The sequence below is a fragment of the Vipera berus genome, assembly GCF_964194415.1.
Source record: "Vipera berus genome assembly, chromosome: Z".
NCBI classification, from domain to species: Eukaryota; Metazoa; Chordata; class Lepidosauria; order Squamata; family Viperidae; genus Vipera; species Vipera berus.
The window spans coordinates 64,796,451-64,818,650 of NC_138205.1; the positions used below are offsets into that span (position 1 = coordinate 64,796,451).

Consider the following 22,200-nt stretch of genomic DNA (forward strand, 5'->3'; position numbering starts at 1 on the left):
GCTTTATGCCTTTCACTTCCTCCCTTAAATGTAACCTTTGTTTATTCCGCCTGCCTGCTATGCATCACAATATAATCAATTGCTCTCTCACTAGGCCAGGGGAGTCAAACTCAATTTCATTGAGGGCCACATCAGCATTGCAGTTGCCCTTGGCGGGCCGAGTGGGTGTGGCCAGGGTGGGCATGGCCTACTGGGTGGGCATGGCCAGCTCTACATCATTTGCATCAAGGGCAGGAGTGGCACAGATCTGAGGGTCTCTGGCAGAAGAAGATGGGACCGGGGCAAGTGCCAAGGCATGGTCCACTGGAGGAGCCTCAGTGTTCCTCTCAGGCCTTGAGGGGGTTGGACAGTGGTGTGGAGGTCAAATGCCCAGCCCAGCCATCAAGCACCCATGGCACTAAGCTCAGCCCCACTTCCCCAAGGGGGCACCCAGCTGCACTTACCTCCTCCTCAAGGCTGCTGCTGCTGCTGTGCTTGTTCTCCTTAGCCAGGTTGCTCATGATGAGTATGAGGGAAAAGTCAAGAGGGAGGCCCACTCCCTCTCCATGTGAGGAGACCTGGCTTTGTATCCAAAGCTTCCTTAGCAATAGGATGGGAGACCCCCAGGATAGGCCAGGAGGAGGGGGCAAGGGGATGGTGAAAGGGCAGCAGGGCAGGACTAAGGCAGGACTTCCCTCAGACCCTCCCTCTCCTTCCTTCCTTCCTTCCTTCCTTCCTTCCTTCCCTCCCTCCCTCCCTCCCTCCCTCCCTCCCTCCCTCCTTCCTTCCTTCCAAGAACAGAGTGGTAGGAAAATATTTGAGATGAGGGAGGGAGAAAAACAGGCAAGAAATGCAGCTGGGGAAGTGTCATCCTTCGTGAGGAACGAAGAAATGCACGATCGCCTGGAAGTGGCCAGCACATGGCCCTCGCCTACTTCACATATCCGGCTTGGTGGGCTCTGGGGGAGGGGATGCCATGAGCAGCATGAGAGTCGATGTTACCTGCACAATGCTGCACAGCCCCCAGCCTGCCTGGTTTTGGCAGGCAGTGGGGCACTTTTCTGACAGTGCCGTGAGGCTGAGCCGGGTGGCATGAATCTGAAGAGAAGCGCAATGCTGCCCAGGCCCTAGCCTGGCCATAGTAGGCAGGGTCATATGCTGGCCACTTCCAGGTGATGGTGCATTTCTTAATTCCTCACAAAGGGTAATACCTCCCCAGTGTGCGCCCAGGGGGCAGTGCCAACGCAGCATGGGCCAGTCCCTCACTATTTCCAGATGGCCTTGTGGATCTAAGACTGAATGTATTTCAGCATAGATGACCACCACAAAATTGTACATTGGCTCCCGGCTGGCCTGGGCCAGGGCTAAGGCAGTGGGGGCCGTTCCTTCACTGTTTCCAGGATGGCTTCGCGGGCCACATGAAACCACTTCGTGGGCCGCATCCGGCCCCCGGGCCTTGTGTTTGACATCTCTGCACTAGGCATTCCCTCTCATCTTACGGGCAAGGACACGGGGTAGAAAAGGGAGGAATGAAACTCTCCGGAATCTGGTTTGTTTCTCTGAATGAACTGTGTGTGTGTGGGGGGGGGAAATGATCCTGCTGCAAATGGACTGTTATCTCTCCTTTCCCACGATGAGCTTAGCACCTGGAGCTTGGCTGATCCAGCACTGACCGAATGAACTGTGGGATGGGTTTTGCTTGGGGATACTTTAAAAATATCTATCTGTGAGGGGATTCCTCAGATCCTGTCTATTATGGCTGCTATCTCCTATTTCTTAGTAAAAGTTCCTGCTTGGAAAATCTTGTCTCCAAGAGTCCTTTTTCTTAAGATGTGGGCTGAAGTGGGTTCTGACAGGGACATTTTCTTAGAAACTGTTTGCTTCCTATTGTGTTTAATTTTGGTGTAGTCTTCTTAGGTTGGAGATATTTGCTTTTTTCATTGAGTTTCACAGTGGCTAGAGTTGTTTCTAGACCCTTTCCTTTTCCTCTAATAATTCATATGATTTAGATTTTAAACATATATAGTTTGGGTCTTCTGTGGGCATAAGCTGAAACATATGACATATTTTGCAAGTCACTATAATATCAGTTTCTATGTCCATAATTTTTTGTTTGATAAAAAATTAAAAAAATCTTCCCTCTTGCGGTGTGTTTACAGTAATTTACAAAAATTCTTGAACCTTTGTTCTCTGTCTTCAAAAATTCATCACTATCTTTCCTGTTTTAAGTACCTGTCTCTTGTTCCATGATTTTTTTTTATTTTTTTATCTTAGATCATTAGGAATTAAAAATATTCATAACTATTATTTCTATGAGCTTTAAATTTCCTTCATAAATAAAGGATTTTATGCTGTTGTCTAAGCTTGAAACTTGCATAGATCTTTCAATTCTTATTTGACAATAAACGTAAACAATGAAATAATATGGCTTTAATAAACTGATTTGGATTTGGATTTGGAACAAATATTAGATATCTGCATGTTGTAAATTCCATGGCACTTACTGTCATTTAAGTGCTTATTTTGTTTCTGGCTTAAGAAATTGTATTGTGTTTTTTTGCATAGTAAGCTAATTTTCTTTACTCAGACTTGTAATAAATATGTGCTTCATTAAATGTTTGTTTATGTTTAAATTTCAGAGTGTGGATTTATCAATGATGAAATATTCGTGGAGTTAGTTAATGCACTTGGTCAGTACAGTGATGATGAAGATGACGATGACGATGAGGATGATGATGACAATCTTGATGGGAGAAATGAAAAACAGAAAACTGTGGAGACCAACAGAATGGGTATATTAATAAGATTTAGAGATCTTTGTATGCTGGCCTGACTAAACAGTTATGTAATGTCATGAGAAGTACATTATCTAAAGCTGAATGCCAACAAGCATCACCTTTCAATTATTACATTACTGATGATTAATATTTCTGATCTCCGAAAGCTAACCAGGCCAGCTTGTCTAATACCTGGATGTAGTTTTTTCAAGATATATCAGCTTAGTCTGGAAAAACACATCTCAGGAAAAGGCATCCATATTGTTGCCAAGAAAACCACATAAACATCATCAGATGACACCATGACTCCATGAAAGAAATCAAATTGAATATATTCTCTGATGGATGTGTGCAGCCAAGACAAGCTGAAATAATGGGGAGTAGCCAATACAAGAACAATATAATAGCAAATCTGACTGTTACAAAAACAAAGGACAAATGGGAATAGTGCAGAAAGGGAGATTAGCAGTAATAGTGAATTATTTAATTTGTCTAGTAGTAATCCTTGAAATTTACGGTGTGTACATGTTCCCACTTCCTGGTTAAATAAAATAATGATAACTTCATTTAATTTAATAAATTAAATTAAATTTTACTTATTAACCCACACCTTCCTGGTAACTTTTTTATAAAATATTTTTTAAAGAAAAGTGTACTATTCTAAGACATCCTTTTCTAATGTTTAAGGTAGGGGAAAACAATGCTAATTTAGATGGGTTAATAAGAGAATGAATTAAGTGTCTAAAGAAACTAGCAAAACATTAAAAGAAACCTTATTTAACCTGAAAAAAATGTGGTTATAACAGAATAACAGAGTTGGAAAAGACATTGGTAGTGTCAGGACCCACCTCAATCCACATCTTAGGAAATAAGAACTCTTGGATGCAAGTTTAGTCCAAAAGGAAAATGTTTACTAGGATGGAATCGATTGTGGCAATACAAGACGGAATCTAACAAAGTTACATTTCAATCCTATATAAAGCATTCCCATTTCAGCCCCTCTCCTCATCCATTTGGTCAGGCTCTCATCATTTGCTTAGGTGTCAGGTCCTTCCATGGGAAAGGGAACTCTCCTTGGTTTTATGGTTATTGCTTTTCTTTTTAGTTGTAAATGAAGATGCAATCCAGATCTGTCTCTCCCCCTCCCTCCCCCAGTTCAAATGTTCCCTGTTGTTTGAAGATCGCCTAAAGTCTATCCTCTCCCCCCCCCCTTCGGAGAGATGGCAGAATCCCCAGAATAAGCACATTGTTCTACCTATACATTTATGAAATGTGATATAAATGGATTCTGACATTCGGCTCTCCTTTCAGAAAAAAGATGAGTCCATCTGTGGGGAAAGAAAACATAAATGTTAGCCTGGTTTGTTCGGATATTCTGTATGAAACCTCTTAAGCAACTTAGGTGCTTTAACATGGAGTTTGATAACCCACTCATTTTCTGAGGAGGGGAGGTGTTTCCATGCCACTAAATATTGTATCGTTCCATGGTGTTTTCTGGAATCTAAGATTTCTTTCACTTCAAAATGTTGTTCTCCTTCCACCATGATGGGGGGTGGTGGTGGTGGGATTTTTGCTCGTAGTGGTGATTGTTGTTCTCTCTTTAATAGACTGCAGTGGAAGGTTGGGTGTATTCGTCTAAGATTTTTGGGTAGTTCTAATTCAACTGTTACTGGGTTTATGATTCTTTTAATTGGAAAGGGTCCAATATATTTTGGTCCTAGTTTTTTACAGGGTTGGAGTGATTTCAGGTATTTTGTGGATAAATATACCATCTCTCCTACCCTAAATGGTGTGGGATCGGTTCTTTTTTTGTCTGCCTGTGTCTTGTATGCTTTTCTGGCATCTTCCAACGCTTTCCTAACGATTGGCCATGTATTTTGTAATTGAGCAATCCATTCCTTCAGATCAGGGATAACGGGTTCTTTTGGGGTTAGTTCTGGTATTGGGTTGAAACTCTGGCCTGTAGCTACTTGAAAAGGAGTGTAACCTGTGCTTGAGTGGACTGCATTATTATATGCTACTTCTGCGAAAGGCAGTAGGTCCGTCCAGTCGGATTGCTGAAAATTAATAAAGCATCTCAGATATTGTTCAAGTATATTATTAAGTCTTTCAGAAGCTCCGTCTGTCTGAGGATGGTGACTAGATGACAGTCCTTGGGTGGTTCCTAAGAGGGATAAAAATTCTTTCGAAAATGCCGACGTAAATTTATTTATTTATTTATTTATTTATTGATTGATTGATTGATTGATTGATTGATTGATGGGATTTATATCCCGCCCTATCTCCCGAAGGACTCAGGGCGGCTAACAACAAAACATATAATAAGTACAGAAATTAAGATAAAAATAAAATTAAAATCATCTGTGCAATAAATTAAAATTAAAGACTAAAAATAAATTAAAAATTCTAAATATAATTAATTAAAATGCCTGTCAGTACAGGTCAGCCTGGTGGAAAAGGAGTGTTTTGAGGCCGCGGCGAAAGGATTGGAGATTTTCGGCCATCCGAAGCTCAGGGGGGAGCTGATTCCATAGGGCTGGCACTCCCACAGAGAAGGCCCTCCCCCTGGGGGTCGCCAGCCGACATTGCCTAGCTGACGGTACCCTGAGGAGGCCTTCTCTGTGTGAGCGTACTGGGCGATGGGAATTCGTTCCAGATATGATGCGTTGTGGTACCCCATGCAATCTGTAAATATGCTGTACGAAAAGTTTTGCTAATGCTTTTGCGGTCGGGATTTTTTGGCAAGGTATGAAATGTACTTGCTTAGAGAACAGATCTGTGACAGTCCAGACTACGGTGTTTCCATTACTTTCTGGCAGTTCTACGATAAAATCCATGGCTATTTCTTTCCATGGGGCTGAGGGGTTTGCCACTGGTTGTAACAGACCTGGCGGTTTCCCTTGCAGTCTTTTGGCCATCGCACAAATTTGACAGCTACCCACATAGCTTTCTATATCCTTTTTCATAGATGGCCACCAAAATTGCCTTTTAGTTAAGTGTAGGGTTTTTACAAAGCCAAAGTGTCCTGCTGATTTTGTATCATGGCACAGTTGCATGAAATTGATTCTCTGTGTGGCAGGTATATATAGCTTCTCCCCCACCCATGGCAGTCCATCTTTAATTGTGCACACATGTCTATTTTTCTGGAACCATTCATCACTTTCCAAAGACTTCCTGAATTCTATTCCAGTTTGGCTATCTACCTTCGGCTTCATTTTTTCTTCTGCCCTGGTGGTGACTGGTGCTGCCAGTTGTTGTTCCGGTACAAGTGGTTTAAAGTCAGTAACTCTTGTGCTGTTATATTGGGGCATGTGGGATAATGCATCTGCCAGGAAGTTCTTCCCCCCTGATAAGTGTTTGAGAGTGAAATTGAATCGGTGAAAATGTTGGGACCAGCGGGCTTGCTTAGGAGTGAGCTTCCTGGGCGTTTTTAGTGCTTCCAAATTTTTGTGGTCTGTCCAGACCTGGAAAGGTATTTTATTTCCTTCTAAAAATTGGCGCCATGTTAGTAATGCCCACCTCAACGAGAATGCCTCTTTTTCCCATATTGGCCAGCGTTGTTCTGTTTCTGTGAGTTTTCTGGATGTGTATGTGCATGGTTGCAACGTCCCCCCATCATTTTCTTGTAATAGTACGGCTCCTACCGCTACATCACTCGCATCTGCCTGTATTACAAAAGGTTTGTTGGGATCTGGGTGTTTTAGGACAGGTTCAGCAGAAAAAAGTCTCTTTAGCCTCTCAAATGCTGCTTGACATTCCATTGACCATTTCAGAGGCTGGCTGGGTTTCACGGGTGACCCCCCCCCCTTCGTTTTCAATAAATTTGTGAGGGGCATGGCTATTTGGCCAAATGCGGGGATGAATTGGCGGTAGAAATTTGCAAACCCCAGGAAACTTTGTAATTGCTTCCGTGTGCGGGGGGGTGCCCACTCTAGTACTGCCCTGATCTTCTCAGGGTCCATTTCGATGCCCTCTGGAGATATGCGATACCCCAGGTCGTCGATTTTTTCCTGATGGAATTCACACTTCGATAACTTAGCATATAAATGGGCAGCTCGCAACTTCTTCAGGACTGCTCTGACTAGTTTGATATGTTCCTCTTTGGTTTCTGTGAAGATAAGGATGTCATCGAGGTAAACCAGGACCCCCTTATATAGGTGCTCTCTCAGCACATCATTAATTAATTGCATAAAGACTGCGGGGGCCCCTTGCAGTCCGAATGGCAATACTTTGAATTGATAGCACCCCATTGGGCAGTTGAATGCAGTCTTCCATTCGTCTCCTTCCTTAATCCTAATACGGTAGTATGCTTCCCTCAGGTCTAGTTTGGTAAAAATCTTTCCTTTCGATAGGTGGGATAGCATATCCTTCATTAGGGGAAGGGGGTACAGATTACATTCACTAATTGTGTTCAAATTTCTATAGTCCACAACCAAGCGAAAAGACCCATCCTTCTTCTCCCTGAACAGAACCGGGGCGGCCACTTTGGGTTTGGCAGGCTCAATAAATCCTCTTTCTAAGTTTTTCTTTATGAATCTTTCCATTTCTGCCATTTCCCTTGGGCTCATGGCATACATCCTGGGTTTGGGGAGTTTTGCCCCAGGTTTGAATTCTATGGTGCAGTCTGTGGGGCGGTGGGGGGAAGCTCATCTGCTCTTTCCTCACTGAAAACCTCAGCCAGGTCCCTGTATTCTTCCGGTGTCTCTGGTAACCCCTTCTCTTTCCCCACCGCTGCTGTCTCTTCCCTCTGGGTTGGGGGGGGTGCTTTTGGAGTCTAAGTTCTTCTGCCCCCCCTTTGGGAAATTGAGTTCTGCTGTCCTCCAGTTTATCCCGGGGTTCCATTTCTTCAGCCATTCCAGTCCTAGAATCATTGGGCATTCCATGCCTGGGGCCACTATAATGTCCTCCTCATGGGGCCCCAGTGATAGGTGGATTGGTAAAGTGGCTAGGGTGACTGGTCCTCCCCCTGCTATTGTCCCATCTAATTGACTAAAAGAGATTGGTTGTTTTAGCTTCCTCACTGGGATGCTCAATCTCTCCACCAGCGTTGGGCTGATAAGGCAGCGGATGCACCCAGAGTCTGTCAGAGCTTTTATTTTGGCTGCTTCAGGCATAGGGGAAGCTAATATAGTCACTGTCTTAAGTATGGGTGGAAGGGGTCCACTTACCAATGGTTCTCCCTCTGAGCTGTCTTCCGAGTTGTCCACCGTCCCTGCGGTGCAGGCCGGAGTCCAATCCCAGTTCCTGGCAGGAATTGTGGACTCTACAGCCTCTGTCCCCTTCATGGAAGATTCTTTTGTGTTGCCTTGGGGCTTCCCCAGCTTCTTGGAGGATGATGCCTCTGGTTTTTGTGGGGGGGCTTTTGAACGACATTCTGCAGCACGGTGGCTCTGTCTCCCGCAGTTGAAACAACCCGTTGATTTTTTGGCTGTGGCTGGTGGTTTTTCCCCCTCGCGTGTTTGCTCGGGTGGCAGGCGGCCCCATGGTTTTCCTCTGCGGTGTCTCTTCAGTAGGTCTATTTCCACTTCCTCCGCCAGGATGTACCAGTTGTCGAGATGGGGTGGGTCTCCTCGAGGCAGGCAAGCGTCATACAGGTCGTAGTTTAGACCGTCTTTGAAGTGGCTAAGGAGTATGTCTTCTGGCCAGTTCAGCTTGCTGGTAATGGCTCAGAATTCTTGGGTATAATCAGCCACTGCTCGCCTTCCCTGCCTCACCGTTTTGATTCTCTCCCGGGCCTTACGGTCAGCCAAAGGATCCTCGAACCGCCGCCTCAAAGATGACATGAATCGGTTGAAGTCATTGAGTTCTGGGGCATTGGAGTCATGCAAGTTCACCACCCAGTCTGCAGCCGTCCCGTCCAGGCAGATTGCACAATTCGGATGCATGTTTTGTCACTGGGGATGTCCCGTCTGTACTCTTCCTTGTAGCTGAGGACTTGGGTTAGGAAAAATCCCAGTCGTGATGGCTCCCCCTTGAATTTGACTTCCAGGGGCGGGAGTCTTTCGCTGGAGCGTTGTCTGCGCTGTGGCCGGTATCGCTCCTCATCCTGGTCCCCGTCTGTGGTTCTGGGGTGGGTGGGTACTGCTGAGGCAGCAATTCCTGTTCCATTGGACGGCCCCGGGGTTTCAGGTGCTGGATCCCCCCCCATTACCTTTCCAGTTGCGTCCCCAGGTGCTGCCTCAGTTGCGATTTTCAGCTCTCTCCTCCCTCAGTGAGCTCAGGGTTGCTTTCATCAGATCAATGGCCTTTTCCAGGATCCGCTCCTCCTCGCTGGCATGCAGGGAACTCTCCATCTCTTGCCTCCATTCCGGTTGGTGGTTACTCCGCCTCAGGGTCGCTTCTCCCGAAGCCTTTTCCCACTCACTTTTCCTTCCAACGCCCATCGACCACCCGGGTTTTCGGTCATACTGCTCCACCGCTTCTTCCCCGGGGAATATGCCGCTTCAGCTTCCCATCGTCTCTGGGATTCCATTTGGGGGGAAGACTCCCCCTCCATGGGGCTTCCCTCCTCTATTGCTTCGTCGCCAGACATTGTATTTGTTGTAAAGTCCCCCGGTAAGGTTTTCCCTTCCAGGTTGACTCTTAAAGCAGATTTCGTCTACTGCCAGGACCCACCTCAATCCACATCTTAGGAAATAAGAACTCTTGGATGCAAGTTTAGTCCAAAAGGAAAATGTTTACTAGGATGGAATCGATTGTGGCAATACAAGACGGAATCTAACAAAGTTACATTTCAATCCTATATAAAGCATTCCCATTTCAGCCCCTCCCCTCATCCATTTGGTCAGGCTCTCATCATTTGCTTAGGTGTCAGGTCCTTCCATGGGAAAGGGAACTCTCCTTGGTTTTATGGTTATTGCTTTTCTTTTTAGTTGTAAATGAAGATGCAATCCAGATCTGTCTCTCCCCCTCCCTCCCCCAGTTCAAATGTTCCCTGTTGTTTGAAGATCGCCTAAAGTCTATCCTCTCCCCCCCCCCCTTCGGAGAGATGGCAGAATCCCCAGAATAAGCACATTGTTCTACCTATACATTTATGAAATGTGATATAAATGGATTCTGACAGGTAGTCTTCTAGTCCAAACTCTTCTTCAAGATTCCTATGGTTGTTTTATTAGTATTTAGTTATTATTTGACCATCAAGAGGCAGTATAGCCTAGTTTTATCTTTTTTGGGACTCATCATGTGCATGCAACTGTTATAATTAGTATGGATTTTATGAGGTTCAGAATTCTACTGGGAATTAAACTCCTAGTTCTTTATAAATTGTACCTAATTTTATAAGCTATAATTGCCCTGATAGTCAAGGTTGGTGGGAAAGGAGATATACAAACTATTTATTTCTATGGTTTTTAACACATTATGCAACCTGATGGCCAAGTAATATATAAAATCCATAGTAAAGTATACTGAAATAGTTTCTGGGATCCTGAAATCTTCAATATGAGGGCATGCATAATAACTCTTCTGTTTCTTCCAGTTGAGAATTTAAGTAAGGAAGATGTGTACCCATCATATTGTTATTGTGAGGTCTTACTCTAAAAATCTGTTTTCAGGAAACATGTTAAAACCATAGAAATATAGAAGTTTTCTTGCCTATTCATATTTTATCTATTTGCTAAATTTTTATAACTTTCAGATGGTTTGAAGAATAGGTTGACTCCTTTTTCTTTGTGGCAGACGCTTAGATATTGGAACACTGCTATCATGTCACCCATAATCCTTCTTTTCATGAAACTAAACATACCCAATTCCTGCAACTGTTCTTCGTATGTCTAAGCATCCAGTCCCCTAATCATCTTTGTTTGCTCTTCTAAGCACTCTTTCTGGAATCTCAACATCTTTTTTTTATATCATGGCGATTAAAATTGGATGCAATATTCCAATTAATGTCTTACTAAGGCATTATAAAGTGGGACTAACATTTCATGTGATCTTGATTTTCTCCCTTTATTAATGCAGCCTAGGGCTGTGTTGGCTTTTTTAGAAGGTGCAGCACACTGCTGGCTCATATTTAAGTGATTGCTCACTACTATTGAGCCACGTACCACATATTTTATACCTGTGCATTTGGTTTTTCTTGCCTAAATGTAGAAGATTACTTTTTTCACCACTGAATTTTGTTAGATAGGGCCCAGCGTTCAAGTCTGTAGAGATCCTTCTGTATTTTAAACTTATCTTATGGAGAATGGGCTATACCTGCTAGCTTGGTGTAGTCTGAAAATTTGATGATTCCCCTATCTATTCTCTTGTCTAAATCATTTATGAAGATATTGGGATTAATCTAGCTTTCTAGAGCAGAAACCTTCATACTTTTTCAAGGCTACGTAAGTTGTTTCAAACAAAATTCTGGAGCTCTAATCAAGAGGTAAAACTCTAGTAACAGAAAATTGATTGAATCCAAGCATTTTTTTTAAAAAAATACTCTCATGGAAATCCATCAAATTCTTATGGAATCCTAGGGTTCCATAGAACATAGTTTTAAAGTATACGATACAGGTGCTGTTACTAAAAACCTAATATTTCCTGTCCTCAGCCCATCTCATTTCATGAAAATAAGGCACTATCAACAGTTTTTTTATGGCACAGAAATAATGATGTTTCAATTTTGGTCAGAGAAGACAATCCTACAGATATTTAGGTACTAAACCAAAAGGTAAAAAGCACCAAATTGCTTTTGTGTTTATTAGATTGGACATGATCAGTGCTTTTTTTCTTAAAAAAAAAAGGTGCCGGAACTCTCATCTTGGCGGGCGCAGGAGGCAGGGGGGTGGGGGGGCGGCACTGCTTCAGTCACAGGTGCGAAGGGTGTTGGCGACGGGCTCCCCCCTGGGGCCGGAGCTGGTGTGGCTGGTGCTGTGGGAGCAGCATAGCCCACTCTATATGGCGGGGCTGCGCGGTGCGGGCAGCGGAGGCGGTGCGGGCCAGGCAATGTTTTAATTGTGATTTTAAAAATATATTTTTTCCTATTGTAAGTTTCTCCAAACCTCACCATGTGGATTGCATACAAATATTATATAATTGGTAAATAAAGGTAGAACATATGTTAAATATACATCAAATGATAATATGCTTCCCTACAAAGTCAGTTCTTGCTCAATGACAGACCAAGGAGTTAACTCGGAAAGGCAAGAGGAAAATCTAGAAGAGATCTGTGCAACTTGTAGAAGGGAAAGGCCCACACTGATAAATTAAAAATCTTTGTGGTCTTCAAAGGAATGCTGGTGGGCTAATCAATGATTTGGTGACTAGAGGAGCATCTACAGTGTTGGAGCTCGTGGTCATGGTAAGCCATGGAGGCACTAGGCAACATGACTTTCAGGGCAGTGGTGGTGATTTTATTACTTAAAAAAAAGTCTGTGCTCTGTCCAAGGGTGCTTGGTAGGCTGCATGTACAGACAGGCCTGGTCTAGAATTTATTTTGGAGCATTCAACTATCTAGAGCAGGCATGTCAAACTCATTTTGTTTGAGGCAACTTTTTATAAAAGAATTGCCAGTAATTTGTTTTAATAAAATAATTTAAATCAATTTTTCACTAGATTTCAAATTAAATGAATTATATTGGTTGACAATGAGATTTTTTTAGTACAATTGCCAAATGCAATAAACTGGTTTTAGGTATATGTTGCTGGAAGGAAAAAGCAATCCCTGCTGCGTTACTGATCCCAGAGAAACATTTGCATGTATGCAGGTATCCTTAGGGTGCCATAGTTATGGATAAGAGATATTGGTTGCAAAGTTGGCATTTCTGGATGTAATACAGATATTTTGGACTTATTTTTGTTTCTTTGCATGTTTGATATTTTTAAAAAGGCATATGCTATTGACTACGCTTATGCACATATGTAACTTGATCACTGCTTGTCCAAAATTTTACTATACAGATAATACCATCAGAAATTTATTTTATTGATGTTAAGCTCACCATGGAAAACATCATATATTGTTATGTATATACTAGGTTAATTATTTAAAGACCGAAGTGCAACATAACTAGATTCTAAATAATCTATTTTTCAAAACACACAACAGTCCAAACAGTAAAAGTAAAGTCCAAATTAAGAATATTTCATTCTTAAGAATTGTTTAGATTCAAAATAGTTTTCAAGAGTGTACAAAAGATACTATTTTTTTTCCTAGAATCAGCTAAATTAGACATATTACATTGAGAAAAATGTTTCTCATTTCTTTCCTGTTACCTTTGATTTCATTGCAGAGATGTTAACATAAGAAATAGATTATTTTGTTATCTAATTTTACCTTCCAAAGGACAGAAGCAGATGAAAAATGTGAGGTTCTTTCCTGTTGGCTTTTTTGAATTAACTGTTTCAGATTCTAAAAGTTTAGTTCCTAAAGAAGTAATCCTGTAAATAATTTTAATGTCCTCTGTAGTGCAAGCTCTTTTATGACTTGTGGACTTCAACTCCCAGAATTCCTCATCCAGCATGGCTCAGCTTGGAAACCTCTCCCCTTCCCCTCAGCATGGCTGGCTCAGGATTTCTGGGAGTTGAAGTCCATGAGTCATAAAAAAGAGCCAAGATTGCCTAGCCCTGCAGTAGGCTTAGGAAAGCCAATAAGGGAGCTGTTTTTTGGGGGGGTTTTTTTTGCAAAAAAAGGTGCCAGAACGCCGTTCTGAGCGTTCTATGAGAAAAAAAGCCCTGGACATGATTATCTGGCTTGGTATTCCAGTGGTACCTCACAATTTAAACCATCTGTAGTTATTCTATATCCAGAATACTCTCCCCCCCATCTTTTCAACTTGCTGATCTGCAATTGTTAAACATCTCAGGAAAGGCCATGACATAGGTATTTCTCACCCATGGAAATGGAGCTTTTTCCCTAAGTAATTAAAACATGACCTGTTCAATTGGACTGAAACGTCCAATTATATTTTAAATTCTTTTTTTCACCCTTCCATTATAGTTTGATGAGTCCTATGACTAAAATCATTCAACAAGTTCTAAAAATTCTGTGGCTATACTATGAAATACTACCATCAAATAAAACAACAATAAAACCTTTGATTTCTGAACTTCACAATAGTGCACAACAAGTTTTAATACTTTTAGCCCTCTAGTCATGATATGATGGCTACTTTCATTGTTAGACAAAAATACCCAAATGTGCTTCTCAGCTAGCCTAGAGGGATTGGAATTATTTTTTTAAAAAAATAAGATATCATACAATTTTATTTCTATAGACCTTAAAGAATAATGGTGCAACATACTCCCCTTGTTATAAAAATTGGATTAGATATTTACCAATTGGAAATTACCCATCTCATGCTGGTCTTAAATGAAAATGTTACATTGATAAAAAGAATCTCTAGGCTGCAGGAGTGATGATTTGACTTATATACTGCCCCATAGTCTTTACAGCACTCTCTGAGCGATTTACAGAGCATATTGTCCCCAACAATCTATGTCCTCATTTTACCGACCTTGGAAGGATGGAAGACCTAAGTCTCTGATCAGATTGTTTAATTCTGACTGTGTTATGAAATGAAGCTCACCAGACATATAAGGATTAAAATTTGGATCATTGTCACTCTCTGTGCCTAGCCAGTGCATTGCTGCATCTTTGTCTATTTCGTTTAAGCTCCATTCCTCTGGTGATTTTGGTACAGGCATATTGTTGTTGTGTGTCATTGATGTCATTGCTGAAGGCAAATTGGGGTATTTAATTGATTTCTTAACAATCTGTCATGTGTTCATTCTGTTCTTGCCATATCATTGGGACAGTAAGCAGCACTGACTTCCAAGCTTTAAGATTAACAGCATATCTTGTACAAAAAATGTGAGGAACTCAGGACTTGTCTTGATCATTAATATTACAAGCAAGTCTTTTGCTTTCTTAACAAGTCCAATCATGCTGCATCTTTGAGCCTCTAAGTGTATATGGTTACCAGCATCAAATTCCTGGGTGTGAAGCTAACGAGTAGGCTGGCTTGGTCGCTCAACAGTGAGAAACTGGTGAAGCGGGCACAGCAGCGGCTCCATTTTCTGCGTCCCAGGAGAAAAGCACATCTTCCTTCCCCTGTCCTAACCACTTTCTACAGGGGAACGATAGAGAGAGCATCCTGTCATACAGCATCGCAGTCTGGTTTGGAAGCATCACTGCTTCAGACAGGAAGGTGGTGCAGAGAGTGGTGAGGATGGCCAAAAAGATCATTGGCAGTTCCCTCCCCTCCATCCAGGACATAGCACAGAAGCGTTGCTTGAGCAGGGTCCATAAGATTATCTGGGACACTACACATCCTCTTCACGACCTGTTTTTCTTGTTATCTTCTGGGAGGAGACTGTGGTATCCGTAGCAGAACATCCAGATTCAGCCATAGTTTCATTCCATACAGCATTAACCTTGTGAACTCTCAAGCTTCCTCCTTCCGTTATATATTCAAGATGGACAGTGTTTAATATTTATTTGTTATGTATATGTAGGGTTATGTGTCTATACATATGTGTATTTAGTATGGTTAGGTGTGTGTCATGTATCTGTCCCACTTTGAGAATGGGCAACTAAATTTCATTTTTTATGTGTGACATTGTTCCCTCAGTAAAAAAAATGACAATAAAGTTTATCTTATCTTATACTGTATTTACCACAAATATAGCAGAACCTATTACAGCTGTTCTGACATTCCAAGACATTCCTGCTGTAACCAGTATCTAACAGCAAGTCTATAACTGGCTTACTTGTTATGTAAATTAATATATAAAGACAATGAAATAATCGCTTCAAAATACATGGGAAAGTGATATCATCAAAATGAGTGGCATCTGTGCATGTCAGCTGCTTTTTGTAGCCTTTCCAGACAGCATCCATCCAGCCTAAGCATGTCTAAGTGTGCCCAAACTGTATGTTTCACAAATGTCATGCTTGCCTGGGTGCTTGCCTGGACATGCAAGAGCTGCACAAAGCATCTTTTAATGTTAGTGAAAATTAGTAAAAAAGTATGTATAAGAAGAAATTGCAAAAATAGGTTCCCATAAAACAGGAATGTGATAGATTAACTTACACGTTATTTTCATGCTTAGCTACCAAAAATCTATAAGATATACCAGGAGTGTCAAACTGCCAGTCTGCAGGCTGGATGCGCCACACAGAAACCGCAGCCACCCCATTCCAATGGCAAAACTGTCCCGATAAGTTGCATGATGTCACGAGTTTGACATTACTGAGATACACCAAAAGTCTTATCTGCTGGATTCCTCAGCCCAACAATGCTGTTGCTGTGTGGCAACATCCTGATTGTGGCATGTGGAACCTACTACTGCCTTTCTGGATTCCCAGGTAAAAAGATGCTGTCAGCCTCTATTCCTGACATCCCCTTATTCTCTGTTGGATCAAGTAGCGTGGCCATCTTCCACTTCTTCCCATTAACCTTTTCTTTTGCCAGCCACAGTAAGATCATAACAAATTCTTGCAATCAGTTCTTGCAGCAGATAATCTGGCTAAAGAGTCAGTCATGTTCTATATAGGGCTCCATGCTCCTGGTTCCAGTCCTAACAGTCACTCTAATGACAGTAGTGGCTCACTGCAACTTGGAGAAACATTGGTGCTCACATAAGCTCTACAGGGGCAGTCAATCAACAACACAGTGACCACAACCTGAAGCTACACATATGGAAAAGAGACCTTCATTTCCTTCTGGAATGGAAGCATTCTAATAATCAAATTCTATAGTCCTTGTTCAGTCTCTTCTCTTCCAATTACTTAAAAAAAGTCTGATTTAATATTTCAATGAGCTGAAGTCTTACTGTTAATTTATGACTAAATAAAATTTTCTAGTCTCTTCTGAGCCTTAACCGCTTTAACTGTTTACTGCCACTTGCTTTTTTCCTTTCCTTTTTTGTCCTCTTGCCTTTTCAATTAAAGCAGCACACATATGTACAAAAGTCCAATACAAAAGATAAAAGCAATAAAAATTCAAGCAATAAAATCATTTCCTTTTAAATGCATATCTAAGATGTATCTACAGATTTTTCTTTCTTCTATATAGAGAAAGAGAGTCATCCACCTCGGAAGTTTCCTTCTGATAAGATATTCGAAGCCATTTCTTCAATGTTTCCTGATAAGGGTACAGCAGAAGAATTGAAAGAAAAGTAAGATGTTATTAAGTTATATAAAACAGAATCTCCATTTCTGGAGAAATGATGTAGTACATTCATAGTAAATTGTAGGATGTGGTGAAACTTAACAAAACTGTTTAAATTAGGTTGCTAAATTTGTAGACTTAGATTGGAATTCCAATCTGAACCTATTAATATTGATCAAATGTTTGAAAAGCATACTATTTGACTTGGTGAAAATGGTTACATTTTGAATATGTTGTTTGGGTCTCTATCTCTTTTTAAAATAAAGTACCAGTTAGTGTAGTGATTAAGGTTTTAGATTAAGACTTTAAGTATAATCTTAGCCATCAAACTCACTGGGTGATTTAAAAGTAAACCCCTCTCTTTTAACCTAATGTATCTCATGAGATTGCTGTTGCTATAAAATGTAAATAACCATGGAAGCTCATTTTAACGCTTGATGGGCTGTAAGTCCAAGGAATGCATAATAAATGTTCTCTGTACTGTTATTAATAGGAAATGACAATGTCCAATACTGACATATTATCAAGATAACATGTTCCTTTTTTAGTATAACATCATAGGTTGATGAATGTTTACTTTTGCAGTGTACTCCAAAAAGCTATTGATTTTATCTAGTTTATAATGTTTAAAATTGGCTTCTTGCTGAATTTAGTGTGCTTACTTAATTGAGATGGTACGCTTTGTATTTCTTCAAAGTACCATAAAATCCATTTTTAAATCATGTAAAATAATAGTTTACTTTTTCTATAGATACAAAGAACTTACTGAACAACAACTTCCAGGAGCTCTTCCTCCTGAGTGCACACCAAACATAGATGGACCAAATGCCAAATCTGTTCAGAGGGAGCAGAGTCTACACTCTTTTCACACTCTTTTTTGTAGACGGTGTTTCAAATATGATTGTTTCTTACATCGTAAGTGAAAAGTAATTTTAAATATATTTTTATTATCAGGAAAAATGATTAAAACATTCCTTTCTGGTTGATTTACTCCTGCTACATGCATAAGTACTAGAGAGTCCAAATAATGTGATTTTTTTTACTTCCATACTCTTTGTTTTTTGATCTGTATAGCAAGTAGAATGACTATTATAATCAGTGTAATTTTTCAATAATTTCATTTTTCTATATATGAAATTTGTGTGATCATTTAGTCATTTTGCTTAAATCAATTTCCCTTCTTTGGTTTTGGGGCAAGGCGTTTTGGCATGTGGTAACAGTTTTACTCAATATGTAATACTAACCTGAAAGTTACTATGAAATCATGTTTCAATGTGCTAGTTACAAATTATTTGATAAGACTATGATTTAAGAATACTTTATTTTTGTATGCTGCTTGTAAGTAAAAAAGTCAGCAACATTATGAGGGATCAAAGACAATACATCTGAAGAATACCAGGTTAAGAAAGTTTAAACAAAAACTAAATTGACTCAGAGGAACTACACTAATCAACTACACATTGTGTATTAGTGTAGTTCTGAGTTAACATTGTGTAGTTGATTAGCTGTGTCCTGTTATCACAGTTGCCAATTGGGTGTCATCTGCATGACACTGTATTTCCAAGTTACAAAGTACAAGATTTTTTAATGAGCATGGAAGTTGACCAGTTCTCCAGCAATATATTTTTTAAAAATCTACGTTCCAGAAAGAAATGAAATAATCTGAAAACATATACCACTATTCCAAAAAGCCAGTCTGGAAAGATAATAGTTTTGATGTTGAAATCTTAATATCACCTCCAAACTATTTTAATTGATTTCTCAATTAATAATTGTAAAAAAAATGGACATTTAATGCTATCCTCTGATAAGGTAGATAAGGATTATTTGTGCAAAGATAGGTCAGTGTAGTACAACTATTAAACAGAATTATTATACAATTACATACAATAAAGTCATACTGGAGGCATTCCAGTATGCCATTCAGGAGGTACCTGAAATTCACAATCATCTCATTGTATTATTTCAATATTGTTAAATAGTTTATCATGAGCATTGGTGATTTATTACATTACGTTTCATGTTGCTGAGAGGAAGAATAAGTGTAGGCTTATTCTTAGGCAAACTTATCAGATTTATTTACTTCTTTCAAAATGCACTGCAGCATTCCATGCGACTCCTAACACTTACAAACGGAAAAATACAGAAACTGCAACAGATAATAAGCCTTGTGGACCTCATTGTTATCAACATCTGGTAAGATTATTTTATTTTCTTAGCTTTATTTTTAAAAATTCTTTGAAGGAAAATAGATATAGGTAATCCCCAAGTTATAAGCGTTCATTTAACGCTTAATCGAAGTTACGCGATAAGCATCCCCTAGTACTTACAAGCAAGTCCCAAAATTACAAATATTGCAGCACTACGGCAGTTATTCGCCCTTCTGAGCGATTGCACAGGCGTTGCAACATTCACCCTGGTTACTCCCTGCTTCCCCACTCCCGCTCTGGGTCTCCCTAGGAAGTAGGCTTTCAGTACTCACCCTGTGAAGATCAAGATCCTTTGCTTTCTTGGCTACTTCAGGCCTTTGGTGCGTTTGCAGAGAATGGAGGCCTAAAGTAACACAAGGTCACACAAGATCAGTGGGGCAAGATCTCACACTACTGATCTTGTGTGATCTCATTGTACTTTAGACCTCTGTTCTCTGCAACAGAAAACGGAACTGAAGCCGGGGGATGCTTTCCAGGCCTGGATCTGCAGCCTGGGACGCTTCCGTGGGTATCTTAGTGGGTCAGGGAGGCCTTGGGGGCCTAGTTCCATCACTAGGCCCTTCGTGGTCTTCCCCACCCTGAGATACCTCATGTTCACTTAATGAGCCGTGTGTGTCTTAATGAGCAAGGGAGTGATCTTGTTTGAGGTATGAGATTCACTCCCACGAGTTTTTTAGTTACAAGTGGAATGGTCAGGCTCCATTTCACTGATAACTTGAGGACTACCTATATGTATAAAATATCTGTTCCAAGAAAAAAAAGTACAGTGAGATTAGTAGTTTGTTAAATATCAAAATTATATGTAACATACTATAATATATTCACTTTTACTCAGAGCTGTACAATTTGTGGTCCAGGAATACATGCAATCTCCAAAAGCCAGGAGTATGTTTTCAAAGTGCTTCCAAAAATTGTCAATATTGTAATTTCTAATATGAGAAGGAGAAATCTGTGATCTACTCAGAAAATAATATTAACTATATTTGCTTTATAATTTTGATCTGCTTAAATTAAATTATTTCAAATTAGGTTTATGTTTTGGCTAGTTGGGCTGTTCCTTACAGTCATACCAGAATTTCCCCTCTTTTTCCATAATGGTAAATGGGCATGACTTTGGGAGATGAGGAGGAATTGGAAGTGCTTTCAGACTTGTTAATGCAGCTTTACTATAAAATAGTATTAGCTTATCTGGTTGTATTTCCTGTCTGAAGTACCTGAGAGGGGTGACATCAGTTTTGCAAGTCTGGAAATACACATCACCCACTGTCTCCTATATAGTCTGACAATGTTGGGCATGGAATCCCTTCTGAGTATCTTTCTCCAGAAATACAATAAATATATTATTTATCATAATTATTCAAAAATTTCTGCCAGATTTTTATGTAAATAAGTGAATCAGATGATTTTGAAAGACAACAGTCCAGCTGCTTCTGTGATAGTGTCACTTGCTTTCAGTTGTTCTAGCTTTTCATGTTATTGTTGTTTTTGTCATTTCATTGTCTGTAGTCTAGTTGATTATTTTTACAAAGTGGTGAACCTCTGAGGCTCTCCTCCTTCCCATGCTCATACACTCTTCAAAACCTTATCTGCTATGTCAGAGCTGAATATAGCTCCTTCTACAACAGACCCTTGCCTGTTGCTTTATGGGTGAAAGCACCCTGCATGATTGCAAGTCCTGCATTTTCACTCCACTGTCTTTTGACTTCTTCCTGGAAGCCAAAATACTGGAGCCAGGTCACTCATCTCTCTGAAAGTAGGATGGAGCTAGAAGATCAACGAAAGGGGTGAAGATTTTTTTAAATCTTTCAGTTTGTGCCCAGAGTCTTATGTCAAAAGAAGTCTCAATGCAACCATGTCTCCTCTAATGAAATAAATCGAGGGTACTTGTCAATTTTCCTATACACAATATGACCACTGAGTTTTATTATTTCCATTGCTTGTATATTGAACCACACCCAGTCCACATGGATGTTTCATAAACCAGCCTGTGGAGCCTCCTATAATTTCCCACTTGCCTTCCTCCGGGAGATTCTCTACATTTCTGTTCAGATTACATATATCTGTATGATTTCTGCCCCTGTCTATAGTTGAAGGGTATTCCTTCCCTTTTTCTTTCTTGTGTCAATTATTGTGGTCTTGGATTCATGTCTCAAGCTGTTTCTCTTCTGACTGGGGCAGAACAGCATTTAAAGATCTATTTCAATTTCATACATTCTTATTTCTTTCACAAACTGGAGACACGAGTGAGGGCACTAGGCCCATTCCCAGCTCTGGGCCACAGCAACTTTATCTGTTTGGGAAATACTCTTTAATCCAGGGGTCCCCAACCCCCTGTCCATGGCCGCAGCATGCCAGCAACCGGTCTGCACAAACAACCAAAACCCCATCTGCAGGATGCAGGCAATTACACACCCTCGAGTCTGCGGAAAAACCTCTCTCCATGGAACCGGTCCCTGGCACTCAAAAGGTTGGGGACCTCTGCTTTAATCAATCACAGGTCTGCCTAACCACCCCTATATACTTCCCTCCCCGCCATAGTACCAACTTAGACATCTTCATTCATTAAGAAAATAGGAGAAAGGGTGTTTGAACAGAGTCTCAGGAGTCAGTCTATTCGACACAAAAGGGTCATGCACATTCCTCCAAAGCCAAATTCTGCCTTGCTTTCTGGACATCTCTACTCATTGCTCAGTTGAGCTTGCAACAGGACTAAGGATGACTGAGAATTGGATTGGAAGGATCCCATACATTAAACAAACCTCCATAGCTAAAATTGACTTTTCCCATAGACCATTGCATTACACACCAAAATAGTGCTCTTATGTGGTAGTAGGAAGAGGTGTGGGATCAATCTCACAGCACTTATCCTTTGTTGTCCCTAGTCACACCTTGAAGTTTGTGAATACCACATCTGATACCAGTTTCAGAATTAGGCACAGAACCCAAAAAATCGAGGCCCACTGCAATTATTTATTCAATGTACAATGGAGGAATTTTCCTCCAGAAAATAGTGGGGAGGATTTCTACAGACAAAAGGATGCACTCATATCTGTACATTTCAGGAAAGGAAAGGAAAATGATAATCATACATAATGTATAAGTAACAGATGATGTAAGCATAAATATTTATAATTAGTA

General features: G+C 40.6%; 1 protein-coding gene across 3 annotated transcripts in view; it reads left to right on the plus strand.

The window, feature by feature from the left end:
• Window positions 1-22,200, plus strand: part of EZH2 (enhancer of zeste 2 polycomb repressive complex 2 subunit) — a 138,526-nt gene that overhangs the window by 79,958 nt on the left and 36,368 nt on the right. For all 3 annotated transcript variants that reach the window (XM_081345035.1, XM_081345037.1, XM_081345036.1), the window contains exons 6-9: window positions 2,619-2,771; window positions 16,757-16,859; window positions 17,604-17,767; window positions 18,957-19,048. In XM_081345035.1, coding sequence (XP_081201161.1) covers window positions 2,619-2,771; window positions 16,757-16,859; window positions 17,604-17,767; window positions 18,957-19,048 — 512 coding nt within the window. The remainder of the gene's footprint in view (window positions 1-2,618; window positions 2,772-16,756; window positions 16,860-17,603; window positions 17,768-18,956; window positions 19,049-22,200) is intronic.